At 43.3% G+C, this 19,584-nt stretch overlaps 1 protein-coding gene across 1 annotated transcript in view; it reads right to left on the reverse strand.

Moving 5' to 3' along the window:
• sgk1 (serum/glucocorticoid regulated kinase 1) overlaps positions 1 to 13,499 on the reverse strand; it is a 102,801-nt gene extending 89,302 nt beyond the window's left edge. The window contains 2 exon segments of the mRNA XM_045721202.1: positions 12,191 to 12,420; positions 13,012 to 13,499. Coding sequence (XP_045577158.1) covers positions 12,191 to 12,364 — 174 coding nt within the window. The 5' untranslated portion in view covers positions 12,365 to 12,420; positions 13,012 to 13,499.
• Between the last annotated feature and the right edge of the window lie 6,085 nt (positions 13,500 to 19,584).

Genomic DNA, 19,584 nt, shown 5'->3' on the forward strand with positions numbered 1-19,584 from the left:
ACTATTGTAAAGTGGTTGTTCCACTGGATATCTTAAGGTGAATGCACCAATTTGTAAGTCGCTCTGGATAAGAGCGTCTGCTAAATGACGTAAATGTAAATGTAAACAAGTTGTGATGGACTACTTTCTGGACGACAATCGTGCTCTGACTCTCTCTGACTCTGAAAAGTAATCAGACAATGAGGAAATCATTTTCATTGAAACAGACATTGTAGAGTTCTCTGATGACAGTGATAGGGGGGAAGAAACGGCTATCAACAGAGTTGTTGTCACAGAAGAAGTTGACCGAGTTTGGAAATTGTTGGAACGCCCGGTGGAAGAAGAGAAATTATTGCAAATGCGGAGAGTTGAAGAAAAAAAAAAAGAGAACACAGAAGGCTGTTGTATAAAACACCTGTCTCCGGATTACATCTTCAAACTAAGGGCAACCGTGGCAACCATGACAGACAGGGAGAAGCATTCATTCATAAGAGGGGTACGCTGTATGTGCGGATTTGTGTGCATGTGAGGAATCGTTGAATCATTTTGTGCATGTATTGAATGAGTATATTTATTTGTGTGTTGGATGGAGGGATAGCTAGCATTTTTTAGATATTATAAGTTTCTAATTTCGTCACAAAGTTGTTTTCATTGCAAGTTTAAAGCGTGCTGTTAGCTGACTGGCTTGCTAGCTAATGTACGTACGCGTATGATCTGTATAGTAATATTACTAGTATCTCAGAAACCATTTGCATTGTTAGTTATAGCCTTATGTTAGCTAGCTTGCTAACATTGAACCTAGTTGGTTAGGTTTAGCTACATGCAGATTAATGCATGGTGGCTAGCTATGACAATCAGTTTGTATTGCTAGTAATATTGGTTGGAATTATGGTTAATTGTTTAGCTCATTCTGTAAAGCCTCACATGTGAATTCTTAAAGATGGGTGGGGCTAAGGTGGGTGGGGCTAAGACTTAAGAGGATGTGAACGATGCTGAATGGCTCTAGACAAAGAAGAGCTCTCCAATAGGAGTACCAAAACATTCAAGGGCCATTTCCTCAAAAATGGTGACTTTACAAGTTTATCAACTTTCAATGCAGTTACTTTCCATTGTTCCTCAACTGTAGTGTATGATATACAATTTTCTAGCTCTGAGTCTCTACTTTTATCCAAAGTTAAAAAACACAATTTCAAATGAATGCTACATAAGACCGAATCGAGGTGGTGGGTCACAATTAGTACCAATCAGTACATTTGAATTTAACCATAATATGTGTTGTAATATTTGTTCTGTAATTTTTCTGGAGGATGAAACTGCAACCAGCTTTATATGGATTGTTTTAGAAATTGCAATATTTTGAAAAAGGTTCAATTTTCAATGAACTGTTAGTGAGCGGTTGTAATCTGGTGTCACACGGTGACTAGGGGCTGTTCTAGGTTATATATTTCTATGTTGGTGCTCTTAGTATGGTTCCCAATTAGAGGCAGCGGATGTTCGTTGTCTCTAATTGGGGATCATACTTAAGGGTTCCCTGTTCCCACCTGCTTTGTGGGATATTGTTTTGTGTTAGTTTGTTGAGAACTACGATTTCACGTTCGTTGTATGTTTGTTGTTTTCTTAGTTTGAATTTTAATAAAAGATGTGGAACTCAACTCACGCTGCGCCTTGGTCCGCTCATTTCGACGAGCGTGACATCTGGATAAATGGAAAAAGGCCATTTTTAAACAAGGGGTGAAACATTCTTACTAATCTACTGGAGAACTGGTTTGGGTTTAAGTATCACATTTGAATGACTGATGCTTTTAGTGAGAGGTTTAATACTTTTATATTTAATAATTTTAGCCCCCCGAACTCATATTCATTATATAAATAAGCACATTTAATTTTGTCTGGCTTGCCGTTCAAAATAAAGTGGAATATATTTTTCTCAAAGAATTGAAATACATAAATATGTAAACTGGGATATGACTAAATAATTAATCAGGGTGACTCCTTCACAAATAGACAGGTATTGTCCTTTCCATTTTATCTATTTTTGCTAACTTTCTATTGACATTTGTTGTAGTAGGTTCCGTAATATGGATATGAATTCGGATATGAATACCGAGTATGTCCACTTTACTAACAGATCATTGTATTGGTAAACTACATGGTAATGTCAAAGTAATATTTTATAGTGATCCAATACGTAACACTAATCATAATTTTGTTTTAATCCAGAGAGGTTAGAAAAAGTATCTAGATCCTCTATGAGGCTGTGGAGGGATCCATATTCTGTACAATGAATATTATATATATATATATATATATATATATATATATATATATATATATATATATATATATATCTGCTCAAAAAATAAAGGGAACACTTAAACAACACAATGTAACTCCAAGTCAATCACACTTCTGTGAAATCAAACTGTCCACTTAGGAAGCAACACTGATTGACAATAAATTTCACATGCTGTTGTGCAAATGGAATAGACAACAGGTGGAAATTATAGGCAATAAGCAAGACACCCCCAATAAAGGAGTGGTTCTGCCTGTGGAGACCACAGACCACTTCTCAGTTCCTATGCTTCCTGGCTGATGTTTTGGTCACTTTTGAATGCTGGCGGTGCTTTCACTCTAGTGGTAGCATGAGACGGAGTCTACAACCCACACAAGTGGCTCAGGTAGTGCAGCTCATCCAGGATGGCACATCAATGCGAGCTGTGGCAAGAAGGTTTGCTGTGTCTGTTAGCGTAGTGTCCAGAGCATGGAGGTGCTACCAGGAGACAGGCCAGTACATCAGGAGACGTGGAGGAGGCCAACAACCCAGCAGCAGGACCGCTACCTCCGCCTTTGTGCAAGGAGGAGCAGGAGGAGCACTGCCAGAGCCCTGCAAAATGACCTCCAGCAGGCCACAAATGTGCATGTGTCTGCTCAAACGGTCAGAAACAGACTCCATGAGGGTGGTATGAGGGCCCAACATCCACAGGTGGGGGTTGTGCTTACAGCCCAACACCGTGCAGGGCGTTTGGCATTTGCCAGAGAACACCAAGATTGGCAAATTCTCCACTGGCGCCCTGTGCTCTTCACAGATGAAAGCAGGTTCACACTGAGCACGTGACAGACGTGACAGAGTCTGGAGACGCCGTGGAGAACGTTCTGCTGCCTGCAACATCCTCCAGCATGACCGGTTTGGCGGTGGGTCAGTCATGGTGTGGGGTGGCATTTCTTTGGGGGGCCGCACAGCCCTCCATGTGCTCGCCAGAGGTAGCCTGACTGCCATTACGTACCGAGATGAGATCCTCAGACCCCTTGTGAGACCATATGCTGGTGCGGTTGGCCCTGGGTTCCTCCTAATGCAAGACAATGCTAGACCTCATGTGGCTGGAGTGTGTCAGCAGTTCCTGCAAGAGGAAGGCATTGATGCTATGGACTGGCCCGCCCGTCCCCAGACCTGAATCCAATTGAGCACATCTGGGACATCATGTCTCGCTCCATCCACCAACGCCACGTTGCACCACAGACTGTCCAGGAGTTGGCGGATGCTTTAGTCCAGGTCTGGGAGGAGATCCCTCAGGAGACCATCCGCCACCTCATCAGGAGCATGCCCAGGCATTGTAGGGAGGTCATACAGGCACGTGGAGGCCACACACACTACTGAGCCTCATTTTGACTTGTTTTAAGGACATTACATCTAAGTTGGATCAGCCTGTAGTGTGGTTTTCCACTTTAATTTTGAGTGTGACTCCAAATCCAGACCTCCATGGGTTGATAAATTGGATTTCCATTGATTATTTTTCTGTGATTTTGTTGTCAGCACATTCAACTATGTAAAGAAAAAAGTATTTAATAAGATTATTTCTTTCATTCAGATCTAGGATGTGTTGTTTAAGTGTTCCCTTTATTTTTTTGAGCAGTGTATATATATATATATATATATATATATATATATATATGATATATATATATATGTACAGTTGAATTCGGAAGTTTACATACACTTAGGTTGGAGTCATTAAAACTAGTTTCTCAACCACTCCACTAATTTCTTGTTAACAAACTATAGTTTTGGCAAGTTGATTAGGACATCTACTTTGTGCATGACACAAGTCATTTTTCAAACAATTGTTTACAGACATATTATTTCACTTATAATTCACTGTATCACAATTCCAGTGGGTCAGAAGTTCACATACACTAAGTTGACTGTGCCTTTAAACAGCTTGGAAAATTCCAGAAAAGGATGTCATGGCTTTAGAAGCTTGTGATTGGCTAATTGACATCATTTGAGTCAGTTGGAGGTGTACCTGTGGATGTATTTCAAGGCCCACCTTCAAACTCAGTGCCTCTTTGCTTGACATCATGGGAAAATCAAAAGAAATCAGCCAAGACCTCAGAAAAAAAACTGTAGACCTCCACAAGTCTGGTTCATCCTTGGGAGCAATTTCCAAATGCCTGAAGGTACCACGTTCATCTGTACAAACAATAGTACGCAAGTATAAACACCATGGGACCACGTAGCCGGCATACCGCTCCGGAAGGATACGCGTTCTGTTTCCTAGAGATGAACATACTTTGGTGCGAAAAGTGCAAATCAATCCCAGAAGAACAGCGAAGGACCTTGTGAAGATGCTGGAGAAAACTGGTACAAAAGTAACTATATCCACAGTAAAACGAGTCCTATATCGACATAACCTGAAAGGGCGCTCAGCAAGGAAGAAGCCACTGCTCCAAAACTGCCATAAAAAAAGCCAGACTACGGTTTGCAACTGCACATGGGGACAAAGATCGTACTTTTTGGAGAAATGTCCTCTGGTCTGATGAAACAGAAATATAACTGTTTGGCCATAATGACCATCGTTATGATTGGAGGAAAAAGGGGGAGGCTTGCAAGCCAAAGATCACCATCCCAACCATGAAGCACATGGGGGCAGCATCATGTTGTGGGGGTGCTTTGCTGCAAAAGGGACTGGTGCACTTCACAAAATAGATGGCATCATGAGGTAGGACAATTATGTGGATATATTGAAGCAACATCTCAAGACATCAGTCAGGAAGTTAATGCTCGGCTGCAAATGGGTCTTCCAAATGGCCAATGACCCCAAGCATACTTCCAAAGTTGTGGCAAAATGGCTTAAGGACAACAAAGTCAAGGTATTGGAGTGGCCATCACAAAGCCCTGACCTCAACCCTATAGAACATTTGTGGGCAGAACTGAAAAAGTGTGTGCGAGCAAGGAGTTCTACAAACCTGACTCAGTTACACCAGCTTTGTCAGGAGGAATGGGCCAAAATTCACCCAACTTATTGTGGGAAGCTTGTGGAAGGCTACCCGAAACGTTTGACCCAAGTTAAGCAATTTAAAGGCAATGCTACCTAATACTAATTGAGTGTATGTAAACTTCTGACCCACTGGGAATGTGATGAAAGAAATAAAAGCTGAAATAAATCATTCTCTCTACTATTATTCTGACATTTCACGTTCTTAAAATAAAGTGGTGATCCTAACTGACCTAAGACAGGGAATTTTTACTAGGATTAAATGTCAGGAATTGTGTGAAAAACTGAGTTTAAATGTATTTGGCTAAGGTAAACTTCCGACTTCAACTGTATAATACATTTTTTTAAGCCAGATTTCTCATAGTGTTCTATTGTTTCCAGTTCTTGTCTTATATTATCTCCAATGTATCATCCATGTAAAAAAAAAAAACCTGTCTGATCAGGATGAAAAACATCCAACAATACCCTTTTTATTCCATGTTTAATACATTATGCTAGAATTTTTTTTCATCACAACATTTCGGGGGCCTCCATTTTTTATTTTTTTAGTTAGACTGGATCTGTACACTGTATTTACCACATGGGTTCTGTTTCAGTAATAGTGAAATCAGACCTTCTTGCTGAGTACCTGATAGATTACAATTTTTTTATAGGAGTGGATAAAACATGCTAATACTGGATCTTTGAGTAGATAAAAAAAAAAATTGTTTTTAATTGACAGTACCTCAACTGGTATACCATCCAGCCCTGGAGTTTTAAAACTTGATAATCAGCAATAAATTCCTCCTCTGCAATTTGACCCTCACACAAGTCTTTCTGTACAGCTGTTAATTTTACATTTTACATTTACATTTTAGTCATTTTAGTAGACGCTCTTATCCAGAGCGACTTACAGTAGTGAATGCATACATTTCATACAACTGATACATTTTTTTTTTCTGTGCTGGCCCCCCGTGGGAATCGAACCCACAACCCTGGTGTTGCAAACACCATGCTCTACCAACTGAGCTACAGGGAATTTTACACAATTATTAGGGGGGGGGGGGACTCCCTTACAGTTTTATTAACTTCAGTTAGTGGAAATGGAGGAGACTGAAAAGAGAGCATGTGCTTAATGTATTTTGCTTCCTCTTTCAAATGATCACGGATGACTCCATCATTTGCTGCCACCCTTCAAGCGCCCAGACAAAACCGCTATTGGCCTACGAGAGGAGCATCCTCTTTTGGAATAAGCCACATAACAAAAGATAACAAAAACAAATGGAAAAATACTAATAATTAATAATATGTAATTATATCAAGAGTGATAATAATAATCATACTAATAATAGCCAAATAAAATGATAATAATAAATACCACCAATCGTCTAACAGTACTGTATATTCTACCAACAAATACCTTTATCCATATGACTGACCCTGCAATATTAACACTACGACATGCTGAGTAGCTCTCAGTCTGCAATATGATGGAATCATATTAAATATTATCTACACATCTCCTCTCCTCTCCACTTTACTGTGAAGCAAGTCGTCTTGTCTTCAGGCTGGTTTATAAATGAATCATGCATTCTCTTCTCTCCTCTCCTTTATGTGACTGGTGCAGAGAGCATCTTTATCCCTCTGATATCCACACACACACACACACGCACACACACACACCACACACCAAACACACACACACAGGAACGTGCAGGAAGTTCCATGCTTGGATATTAGTAAACAGAAGCTAGTGGGATGGAGCTCCTCCCATCATTACATCATCTGTTCCATCATTACATCATCTGTTCCATCGTTACATCATCTGTTCCATCATTACCTCATCTGTCCCATCATTACCTCACCTGTCCCATCATTACATCATCTGTCCCATCATTACATAATCTGTCCCATCATTACATCACCTGTCCCATCATTACATCATCTTTCCCATCATTACAGCATCTGTTCCATCATTACATCATCTGTTCCATCATTACGTCATCTGTTCCATCATTACATCATCTGTCCCATCATTACGTCATCTGTCCCATCATTACATCATCTGTTCCATCATTACATCATCTGTTCCATCATTACATCATCTGTTCCATCATTACACCATCTGTCCCATCATTACATCATCTGTCCCATCATTACATCATCTGTCCCATCATTACATCATCTGTTCCATCATTACCTCATCTGTCCCATCATTACATCACCTGTTCCATCATTACATCATCTGTTCCATCATTACATCACCTGTCCTATCATTACATCACCTGTCCTATCATTACAGCATCTGTCCCATCATTACATCATCTGTTCCATCATCACATCATCTGTCCCATCATTCCATCACCTGTCCCATCATTCCATCACCTGTCCCATCATTACATCATCTGTTCCAGAGGCTTCCCTCTGGCCGGCGCTTCACAACCCCCATGGCCAAGAATAACATGTGTTCAAACACTAATCCTGTCCCTTGTGCTGTCGGACTACCAAATGCAACGTAAATTGAATCTGTATGTACAGGTATATATTTTTTTTTAACAGTGCAGTTGGGGCAGAAGTCAGTTCTGAGTCAATGTATCAATGTCCTCTATTTCCTGGATGGGCAAAAATATTGTAACGTATTGTACAGTATTGTATTGTATTATAGTGTATTGTATTATAGTGTATTGTATTATAGTGTATTGTACAGTATTGCATTGTATTGTATTATAGTGTATTGCACAGTATTGTATTGTATTGTATTATAGTGTATTGTACAGTATTGTATTGTATTGTATTATAGTGTATTGTACAGTATTGTATTGTATTATAGTGTATTGCACAGTATTGTATTGTATTGTATTATACTGTATTGTACAGTATTGTATTGTATTGTATTATAGTGTATTGTACAGTATTGCATTGTACAGGATTGTATTGTATTGCATTGCACTGTACAGTATTGTATTATACAGTATTGTATTGTATTGTATTGTACAGTATTATATTGTATTGTATTGTAGTGCAAAGTATTGTATTGTATTCTACAGTATTGTATTGTATTCCATAGTATTTTATTGTACAGTATTGCACAGTATTGCATTGTACAGTATTTTATTGCATTGTACAGTGTTGTATTGTATTGTATTGCATAGTAATGTATTGTACTGTATTTTATTGAACAGTATTGCACAGTATTGTATTCTACAGTATTGTATTGTACTGTATTGTATTGTATTGTGTTTTACAGTATTGTATAGTATTTCTTTTAATTTTTATTAACCCATCCACCTACTACATATACATACATTTTAAATACACATTTTGTATAAACGGTACTTTTATCTACAGCGATCACAACTCAGTAATACACAACCAAACGTCAACTCTTTTAATCCCACCCCTCAGCCACTCTCCGCCCATCCCACCTATCACCATAGACCACCCTCTCCGCCCATCCCACCTATCACCATAGACCACCCTCTCAGCCCATCCCACCTATCACCATAGACCACCCTCTCAGCCCATCCCACCTATCACCATAGACCACCCTCTCAGCCCATCCCACCTATCACCATAGACGACCCTCTCAGCCCATCCCACCTATCACCATAGACCACCCTCTCAGCCCATCCCACCTATCACCATAGACCACCCTCTCAGCCCATCCCACCTATCACCATAGACCACCCTCTCAGCCCATCCCACCTATCACCATAGACCACCCTCTCAGCCCATCCCACCTATCACCATAGACCACCCTCTCAGCCCATCCCACCTATCACCATAGACGACCCTCTCAGCCCATCCCACCTATCACCATAGACCACCCTCTCAGCCCATCCCACCTATCACCATAGACCACCCTCTCAGCCCATCCCACCTATCACCATAGACCACCCTCTCAGCCCATCCCACCTATCACCATAGACCACCCTCTCAGCCCATCCCACCTATCACCATAGACCACCCTCTCAGCCCATCCCACCTATCACCATAGACCACCCTCTCAGCCCATCCCACCTATCACCATAGACCACCCTCTCAGCCCATCCCACCTATCACCATAGACCACCCTCTCAGCCCATCCCACCTATCACCATAGACCACCCTCTCAGCCCATCCCACCTATCACCATAGACCACCCTCTCAGCCCATCCCACCTATCACCATAGACCACCCTCTCAGCCCATCCCACCTATCACCATAGACCACCCTCTCAGCCCATCCCACCTATCACCATAGACGACCCTCTCAGCCCATCCCACCTATCACCATAGACCACCCTCTCAGCCCATCCCACCTATCACCATAGACCACCCTCTCAGCCCATCCCACCTATCACCATAGACCACCCTCTCAGCCCATCCCACCTATCACCATAGACCACCCTCGTTTGGTTTCCATGTGGCGTATATTTTTCAATTGTGCTGTGATGTTTTGCATGATTTAAAAAAAAAAAAACATTTCTAATCCTATAGTATTGTGAGCTAAAGATGAAAACCCCTTTCCTACGAGTATTATTATATTATTGATTGATCGACTTTCCAAATCACCCAACACTGCTATTTGTAAGGTTAATTTTAAGTGAATGTTGTGATTTTTTAACCATTCACAAACTTGTGACAGGAAATAAGCTACATAAGAGCAATACCAGAATAAATGATCTATTGATTCCGTCTCTTCGCAGCAAAATCTACAGAGCTGAGATTGTTGTATGCCCAAATATATAGCATTCTGTTAATGGCAATACTTTTGTATAATCATTTAAATTGAAAAACTCTAAGTGTTGAATCAAATTATTATATATTTTTTTTGTACCAGTTCATAAACCATGTGCCATAGAATTGGTACATCAAAAATCTCTTCCCATTAATTTTCCAACCTGTATGGCGCAGCTGTCACCATTTTGTCCTAAATGAAACTGGTATGTTTTTCTATTTAATCCAAACCTTTTCAGACAGTTTGTATCTTTAATATGTGGCAGACTAACAAGTTCCCTGCCCTCTTCCACTTGCCTCCTCCATTTTTACAGTCATTTTTACAGTACAGTGTTTTTACAGCTGCAATCGGTTCGTTGTACATTTGGATTGAGCAGACTTTCCCATCTTCATTGAGAAAGTACTCCTTCCCTTTTTCCAGTTTTTATTTTTACTTTACAGCTTTATTCTAAAATGGATTAAATAAAAAAAAATGGCTCATCAATCAATCTACACACAATACCGCATAATGACAAAACGAAAACAGGTTTTTAAACATTTTTGCAAATGTATTACAAATAAAAAACTGAAATACCTTATTTACATTAGTATTCAGACCCTTTGCTATGATACTCAAAATTCATCTCAGGTGCATCCTGTTTCCATTGATCATCCTTGAGATGTTTCTACAACTTGATTGGAGTCCACCTGTGGTAAATTCAATTGATTGGACATGATTTGGAAAGGCACACACCTGTCTATATAAGGTCCCACAGTTGCCAGTACATGTCAGAGCAAAAACCAAGCCATGAGGTCGAAGGAATTGTCCGTAGTGCTCTGAGACAGGATTGTGTCGAGGCACAGATCTGGGGAAGGGTACCAAAACATTTCTGCAGCATTGAAGTTTCCCCAAGAACACAGTGGCCTCCATCATTCACAAATGGAAGAAGTTTGGAACCACCAAGACTCTTCCTAGAGCTGGCCGCCCGGCCAAACTGAGCAGTCAGGGGAGAAGAGCCTTGGTCAGGGAGGTGACCAAGAACCCGATGGTCACTGTGATAGAGCTCCAGAGTTCCTCTCTGGAGATGGGAGAACCTTCCAGAAGGACAACCATCTATGCAGCACTCCACCAATCAGGCCTTTATGGTAGAGTGGCCAGATGGAAGCCACTCCTCAGTAAAAGGCACATGACAGCCCGCTTGGAGTTTGTCAAAAGACACCTAAAGACTCTCAGACCATGAGAAACAAGATACTCTGGTCTGATGAAACTAAGATTGAACTCTTTGCCCTGAATGCCAAGCGTCACGTCTGGAGGAAACCTGGCACCGCTCATCACCTGGCCAATAGCATCCCTACGGTGAAGCATGGTGGTGGTGGCATCATGCTGTGGGGATGTTTTTCAGCAGCAGGGACTGGGAGACTAGTCAGGATTGGAGGAAAGATGAACGGTGCAAAGTACAGAGAGATCCTTGAAAACCTGCTCCAGAGCTCTCAGGACCTCAGAGTGGAGTGAAGGTTCACCTTCCAACAGGACAACGACCCTAAGCACACAGCCAAGACAACGCAGGAGTGGCTTCGGGACAAGTCTCAGAATGTCCTTGAGGGGCCCAGCCGGAGCCCGGACTTGAACCCATACGAACATCTCTGGAGAGACCTGAAAATAGCTGTGCAGCGATGCTCCCCATCCAACCTGACAGAGCTTGAGAGGATCTGCAGAGAAGAATGGGAGAAACTCCCCAAATACAGGTGTGCCAAGCTTGTAGGGTCATACCCAAGAAGACTCGAGGCTGTAATCACTGTCAAAAGTGCTTCAACAAAGTACTGAGTAAAGGGTCTGAATACTTATTTAAATGTGATATTTCAGTTTTTTTTATTTTATAAATTTGGAAAAATGTCTAAAAACCTGTTTTTGCTTTGACACTATGGGGCATTGTGTGTAGATTGATGGGGGAGGGGAAATAATTTATTCAAATTTAGAATACGGCTGTAATGTGGAAAAAGTCAAGGGGTCTGAATACTTTCTGAATGCTCTGTACATTTTCGACAGCCACATATGTCACATAACTCCACCATTTCTATTCATAATATCATTAATAAATATATTTTTCCATAAAGATTTTTTTTAATTTTTAAATCAATCAGTATATTTGAGTTTAACCATAATATTTGTTTTAATATTTTCTGGAGGATTAAATTGAAATGTTATTGCATTGTCTCGTACAGAACTTCCACTATTACATCATCTGTATTGTTGGAGCTCACCTTTCTCTTCACATACTGAAAAGCAGAACACTTTTTGAAGGAGAATGCATTCTTCTCTCCTCCTCCTCGTCCTTCTCCTCCTCGTCCTCCTCCTCCTCTTACTTCTTCTTCTCCTCCTCCTTTTCCTCCTTTTCCTCCTCCTCCTCCTCCTCCTCCTCCGTTCAGCAGCTTCATGTTGGCCAGTGGTAGAACACTAGCCTCGGTAGAGCCCAGCGTGACGGATTGACAGGCTGAGAGAGAGAGAGAGAGAGAGAGAGAGAGGGGAAGAGTAATAAGGGATGAGTGAGAGGAGTCTGAGAGAAACAGGGGGATACAGAGATAAAGAGAACAAAACAAATAGATAGTTATAGGGAGAGGGGAAAAGAGAGAGTGGTAAGGAGAGAGAGAGAGAGAGAGAGAGAGAGAGAGAGAGGAGGGAGAATAGAGAGAGGGGGGAAGGAGGAGAGAGAAAGAGAGAGGGGGAGAGGGATAATAGAGAGAGAGAGAGAGAGAGAGAGATAGCAGACTAGCCTTCTGTAGACCCTGTCCCTGTTTGAGACAGGAGTGGAGTGTTCCTTGCTGATGCGACTGCAGAGACAGCGTGATTGAGACAAAGATTGGATTGCTCATTGCGTGTGAGTGTGTGTCCATGCTCATGTTTCTGTCTTTGTTTACCTACCGGTACGAGCATGTATGTTCTTGTCTGTGTGTGTGTGTGTGTGTGTGTGTGTGTGTGTGTGTGTGTGTGTGTGTGTGTGTGTGTGTGTGTGTGTGTGTGTGTGTGTGTGTGTGTGTGTGTGTGTGTGTGTGTGTGTGTGTGTGTGTTTGTGTTTCTGTCTTACCTCTTGCTATCCTTGTCCCAGATCTGCTGTTATGGTCCCTGATCAGCTGGTCCCAGAACTGCTGTTATGGTCCCTGTGCCACTGCTGGTCCCAGATCTGCTGTTATGGTCCCTGATCTGCTGGTCCCAGATCTGCTGTTATGGTCCCTGATCAGCTGGTCCCAGAACTGCTGTTATGGTCCCTGTGCATCTGCTGGTCCCAGATCTGCTGTTATGGTCCCTGATCAGCTGGTCCCAGAACTGCTGTTATGGTCCCTGTGCCACTGCTGGTCCCAGATCTGCTGTTATGGTCCCTGATCTGCTGGTCCCAGATCTGCTGTTATGGTCCCTGATCAGCTGGTCCCAGAACTGCTGTTATGGTCCCTGTGCATCTGCTGGTCCCAGATCTGCTGTTATGGTCCCTGTTCATCTGCTCTGCTAGCTGTGGTTTTGTTGCTTTGTTGTTTCTGTTGCAGGCTGAGCTCTGTAGGGTTGCAAGAGACAGAGAGAGAGAGAGAGAGAGAGAGAGAGAGAGAGAGAGAGAGAGAGAGAGAGTGAGAGAGAGAGAGAGAGAGAGAGAGAGAGTGAGAGAGCGAGAGAGAGAGAGAGAGAGAGAGAGAGAGAGAGAGAGAGAGAGAGTGTGCTGTGCTGTTGACGCTGGGTCCATCCGTACACACTCCAGCTGCAGACAGAGAGCAGCGCGAGGCGAGAGCTACTTTATCAATGAAAGCTCTACAGTGAACAACATGCTCCTTCCCTCTCTCCATCTCTCCTTCTCTCTCTCCTTCATTCCCTCCCTCTCTCTCCTCACTCCTCCCTCATCACCCCTCCCCTCTCTCATTTTTATGCTGCAGTTGATGCTCTGTCCCTCCTCCCACTCTGCTTCTCTCTCTCTCCTCTCTCTCGCTCCCCCCCTCTCCCCGCTCTTCTCTCTCCCCCTCTATCCCTGCTCTCCTCTCGCTCCCCCCTCTCTTCTTTCTCCCCGCTCTTCTCTCTCCCCCTCTATCCCTGCTCTCCTCTCGCTCCCCCCTCTCTTCTTTCTCCCCGCTCTTCTCTCTCCCCCTCAATCCCTGCTCTCCTCTCTCTCCCCCTCTCTCCTCTTCCTCCCCGCTCTTCTCTCTCCTCCTCTATCCCTGCTCTCCTCTCTCTCCCCCTCTCTCCCTCTCCCTCCCGCTCTCGCCCTCTCTCTCGCTCTGAAAGAGGAGTGAAGGGTGACAGCAACACAGGGTGACGTTGATGTCTTATAGTCAGCATGGTCACGCTGGTCAACCCTCATTGTTCATTCCCACTCATTCACATATCTTCTTCTAGTGAATTATGATGAATCTGTAAACCTCTCATCTCTCTGTTTACTCTGCTACACTAACCATTAGCTGTGTGTGTGTGTGTGTGTGTGTGTGTGTGTGTGTGTGTGTGTGTGTGTGTGTGTGTGTGTGTGTGTGTGTGTGTGTGTGTGTGTGTGCGTGTGTGTGTGTGTGTGTGTGTGCGTGTGTGTGCGTGTGTGTGTGTGCGCGTGCGTGTGTGTGTGTGCGTGACAGAGCTCATTTCTCAAAGAGATACCCAGGGGATATAAACCATCATTCAGTCTCTCTGGATAGCTAGTGTCAGTCCCAAATGGCACCCTATTTCCTTTATAGTGCACTACTTTTGACCAGAGGGCTCATAGGGAATAGGGTGCCATTTGGGAAGCAAACCCTAACACTGTCTCAAAATCAGTTGGAATTTAATAACAGTAAGACATTCTCTGTAAAATATGCATTTCTCAAGAAACCATCTTCTGCGTACGCCACAGGCTGTTTTTATAAAACTTTAGACGAAATCTCTCCTCTTATGGATTCAGATCTGTCCGAGGGACAGCATTTCCTTTTTACGAAAAGTTTTTAAAAAAGTAAGAAAAGTGACAGTCGCTAAATGATGTCAACACACTTTAAGCATAATGCACTTCCCAAAAAGCCTCTACAAATGGTAAGACAGTGCATTAGTGTCAAATCAAATGTTATTTGTCACATGTTTTTCGTAAACAACGAGTGTAGACTAACAGTGAAACATTTACTTGAAGAAATACACAATGAGTCAATAATAACATGGCTATATACACAGGGTACCAGTACTGAGTCAATGATAACTTGGCTATATACACAGGGTACCAGTACTGAGTCAATGATAACTTGGTTATATACACAGGGTACCAGTACTGAGTCAATGATAACTTGGCTATATACACAGAGTACCAGTACTGAGTCAATGATAACATGGCTATATACACAGAGTACCAGTACTGAGTCAATGATAACATGGCTATATACACAGGGTACCAGTACTGAGTCAATGATAACTTGGCTATATACACAGGGTACCAGTACTGAGTCAATGATAACTTGGCTATATACACAGGGTACCAGTACTGAGTCAATGATAACTTGGCTATATACACAGGGTACCAGTACTGAGTCAATGATAACATGGATATATACACAGGGTACCAGTACTGAGTCAATGATAACTCGGCTATATACGCGGGGTACCAGTACTGAGTCAACGATAACTTGGTTATATACACAGGGTACCAGTACTGAGTCAATGATAACATGGCTATATACACAGGGTACCAGTACTGAGTCAACGATAACTTGGTTATATACACAGGGTACCAGTACTGAGTCAATGAAAACTTGGCTATGTACACAGGGTACCAGTACAGAGTCAATGTATAGGGGTACGTGGTAATTGAGGTAGATATGTACATTGTCACGATACCAGCATTTTGACATCTATACTGATACCAAGTTTAGTATCACAATACTCGATAACATCACGATACTCGATAGCAAAACGATACCATGGCAAAAATAAAGCCATATTAGCCTCAGTCCCAGAATGACACTTGATCCAGACAGATAAACCCAGCCACTCAATCGTTGGGCATCTTTTGAGTTCAATAGCGTTACATTCCCCCCCCCAAAAAAAATTAAATCAACATTTTGCAGTGACTACCATCTATGAATTAATGAATCAATTCTACATTATAAATTTGACTTTCTTTTCTTACATTTTTTGGTTTTTTGTTTTACTTATCTAACTACATAATGATAATACTTCATTTGAATGGTAAATCTTTATTGATAAACTGGGTAAATCAAGATGTAGTCTAGGGCTATCCGCAATACCAGCGAATACATATTATTCAATAGGAGCGTGTGAATGCATTGAGTTACTGAGCTGGTTTTGGCTGATTTTCATGGGGCTACAGATGACAATCAATCCGTTTCCCCATCCGTTAGGGACTTATTGTATTGTACTGATCATCATTTCCATAGAAGAAAGTTTCTTATGTAAACATTAGATGACTTCTAGTTTCATCAGTAATGACATCATTCACGAGGCAGTCACTTCGATAAACCGAATGAGTGAATGAATACAGTTTTTAGTAGCAATCAGCTTTGAAATCAGCATATTTTGCATTATGATTTACATATTATCACAAACAAAGAAACAGGGTTTTGAATTTAGATGTCAGCTAACAAGGAACGTTGGCCTACAAAAGATGGAAGCTAACGGTATCGTCTTCCATTGTAAAGTGTTCTAGCCTGTAGTGACATTGGAATTAACAGTTTAACATTTCTTCATGCCGTGTTGCATTATTCAAGTGTGTTAATAACTTCTGTGCATCATGAATGGGTAGCTAACATGATGCAGCCCAGACTCCCAGTACAGGCTAGCAGTGAGTTAGTGGAGCTAACATGATGCAGCCCAGACTCCCAGTACAGGCTGGCAGTGAGTTAGTAGAGCTAACATGATGCAGCCCAGACTCCCAGTACAGGCTAGCAGTGAGTTAGTGGAGCTAACATGATGCAGCCCAGACTCCCAGGCTAGCAGTGAGTTAGTGGAGCTAACATGATGCAGCCCAGACTCCCAGTACAGGCTAGCAGTGAGTTAGTGGAGCTAACATGATGCAGCCCAGACTCCCAGTACAGGCTAGCAGTGAGTTAGCGGAGCTAACATGATGCAGCCCAGACTCCCAGGCTTGCAGTGAGTTAGTGGAGCTAACATGATGCAGCCCAGACTCCCAGGCTAACAGTGAGTTAGTAGAGCTAACATGATGCAGCCCAGACTCCCAGGCTAACAGTGAGTTAGTGGAGCTAACATGATGCAGCCCAGACTCCCAGGCTAGCAGTGAGTTAGTGGAGCTAACATGATGCAGCACAGACTCCCAGGCTAGCAGTGAGTTAGTGGAGCTAACATGATGCAGCCCAGACTCCCAGTACAGGCTAGCAGTGAGTTAGTAGAGCAAACATGATGCAGCACAGACTCCCAGGCTAGCAGTGAGTTAGTGGAGCTAACATAATGCAGCCCAGACTCCCAGTACAGGCTTGCAGTGAGTTAGTAGAGCTAACATGATGCAGCCCAGACTCCCAGGCTAGCAGTGAGTTAGTGGAGCTAACATGATGCAGCACAGACTCCCAGGCTAGCAGTGAATTAGTGGAGCTAACATGATGCAGCCCAGACTCCCAGGCTAGCAGTGAGTTAGTGGAGCTAACATGATGCAGCCCAGACTCCCAGTACAGGCTTGCAGTGAGTTAGTGGAGCTAACATGATGCAGCCCAGACTCCCAGTACAGGCTTTCAGTGAGTTAGTGTAGCTAACATGGTGCAGCCCAGACTCCCAGTACAGTCTTGCAGTGAGTTAGTAGAGCTAACATGATGCAAACCAGACTCCCAGGCTAGCAGTGAGTTATTGGAGCTAACATGATGCAGCCCAGACTCCCAGTACAGGCTAGCAGTGAGTTAGTGGAGCTAACATGATGCAGCCCAGACTCCCAGTACAGGCTAGCAGTAAGTTATTGGAGCTAACATGATGCAGCCCAGACTCCCAGTGCAGGCTAGCAGTGAGTTAGTAGTGCTAACATGATGCAGCCCAGACTCCCAGGCTAGCAGTGAGTTAGTGGAGCTAACATGATGCAGCCCAGACTCCCAGGCTAGCAGTGAGTTAGTGGAGCTAACATGATGCAGCCCAGACTCCCAGTACAGGCTAGCAGTGAGTTAGTGGAGCTAACATGATGCAGCCCAGACTCCCAGGCTAGCAGTGAGTTAGTGGAGCTAACATGATGCAGCCCAGACTCCCAGGCTAGCAGTGAGTTAGTAGAGCTAACATGATGCAGCCCAGACTCCCAGTACAGGCTAGCAGTGAGTTAGTGGAGCTAACATGATGCAGCCCAGACTCCCAGTGCAGGCTAGCAGTGAGTTAGTGGAGCTAACATGATGCAGCCCAGACTCCCAGTGCAGGCTAGCAGTGAGTTAGTGGAGCTAACATGATGCAGCCCAGACTCCCAGTGCAGGCTAGCAGTGAGTTAGTGGAGCTAACATGATGCAGCCCAGACTCCCAGTGCAGGCTAGCAGTGAGTTAGTGGAGCTAACATGATGCAGCCCAGACTCCCAGTGCAGGCTAGCAGTGTGTATTATAATAACGGGTCGGCTGCACTGATATGGAAAGGCTTGATCCGTAAGACACATTTGACAGAAGTACTGAAAGTAACACAAATTCCAACATTTTACCGTTTTTCATGTTCTAGCCCGGTGCAACATTTACATTTACATTTACGTCATTTAGCATACGGTCTTATCCAGAGCGACTTACAAATTGGTGTATTCACCTTAAGATATCCAGTGGAACAACCACTTTACAATAGTACATCTATATCTTTTTGGGGGGGGGTTGACTGGGCTGAGCGGGAACTGTACTTCCGCAGAGGTAGGGGGGCCAGCAGGCCAGAGGTGGATGAACGCAGTGGCCTTGTTTGGGTGTAGGGCCTGATCAGAGCCTGAAGGTACGGAGGTGCCGTTCCCCTCACAGCTCCGTAGGCAAGCACCATGATCTTGTAGCAGATGCGAGTTTCAACTGGAAGTCAGTGGAGTGTGCGGAGGAGCGGGGTGACGTGAGAAAACTTGGGAAGGTTGAACACCAGACGGGCTGCGGCGTTCTGGATGAGTTGTAGGGGTTTAATGGCACAGGCAGGGAGCCCCGCCAACAGGGAGTTGCAGTAATCTAGACGGGAGATGACAAGTGCCTGGATTAGGACCTGCGCCGCTTCCTGTGTGAGGCAGGGTCGTACTCTGCGAATGTTGTAGAGCATGAACCTACAGGATTGGGTCACCGCCTTGATGTTAGCAACACTAATAGGTAGGGCTAAAGTAACTAGGCAACGGCATAGATAATAAGCAGTAGCAGCAGCGTATGTGATGAGTCAAAAGAGCAAAAGCGTGTCAATGCATATTTGGTGCTCTTGTTACCGCTTGTCGAGCGGGTGGCAGAGAGAATAGTTTTTGACTTGGGCAGCTGGAGTCATTGACAATTGTTATCCAGAGCGACTTACAAATTGGTGCATTCCCCTTATGATATCCAGTGGAACAACCACTTTACAATAGTACATCTATATCTTTTTTTGGGGGGGGTTAGAAGGATCACTTCATCCTATCCCAGGTATTCCTTAAAGAGGTGGGGTTTCAGGTGTCTACGGAAGAGGTTGTATTCCTGGCACCACACTGCCAGGTCTCTGAAATCCTCCCTATAGGCTGTCTCATCGTTGTCAGCAAACGTA

Source organism: Salmo salar, chromosome ssa06 (genome assembly GCF_905237065.1).
Source record: "Salmo salar chromosome ssa06, Ssal_v3.1, whole genome shotgun sequence".
Taxonomy (NCBI): Eukaryota; Metazoa; Chordata; class Actinopteri; order Salmoniformes; family Salmonidae; genus Salmo; species Salmo salar.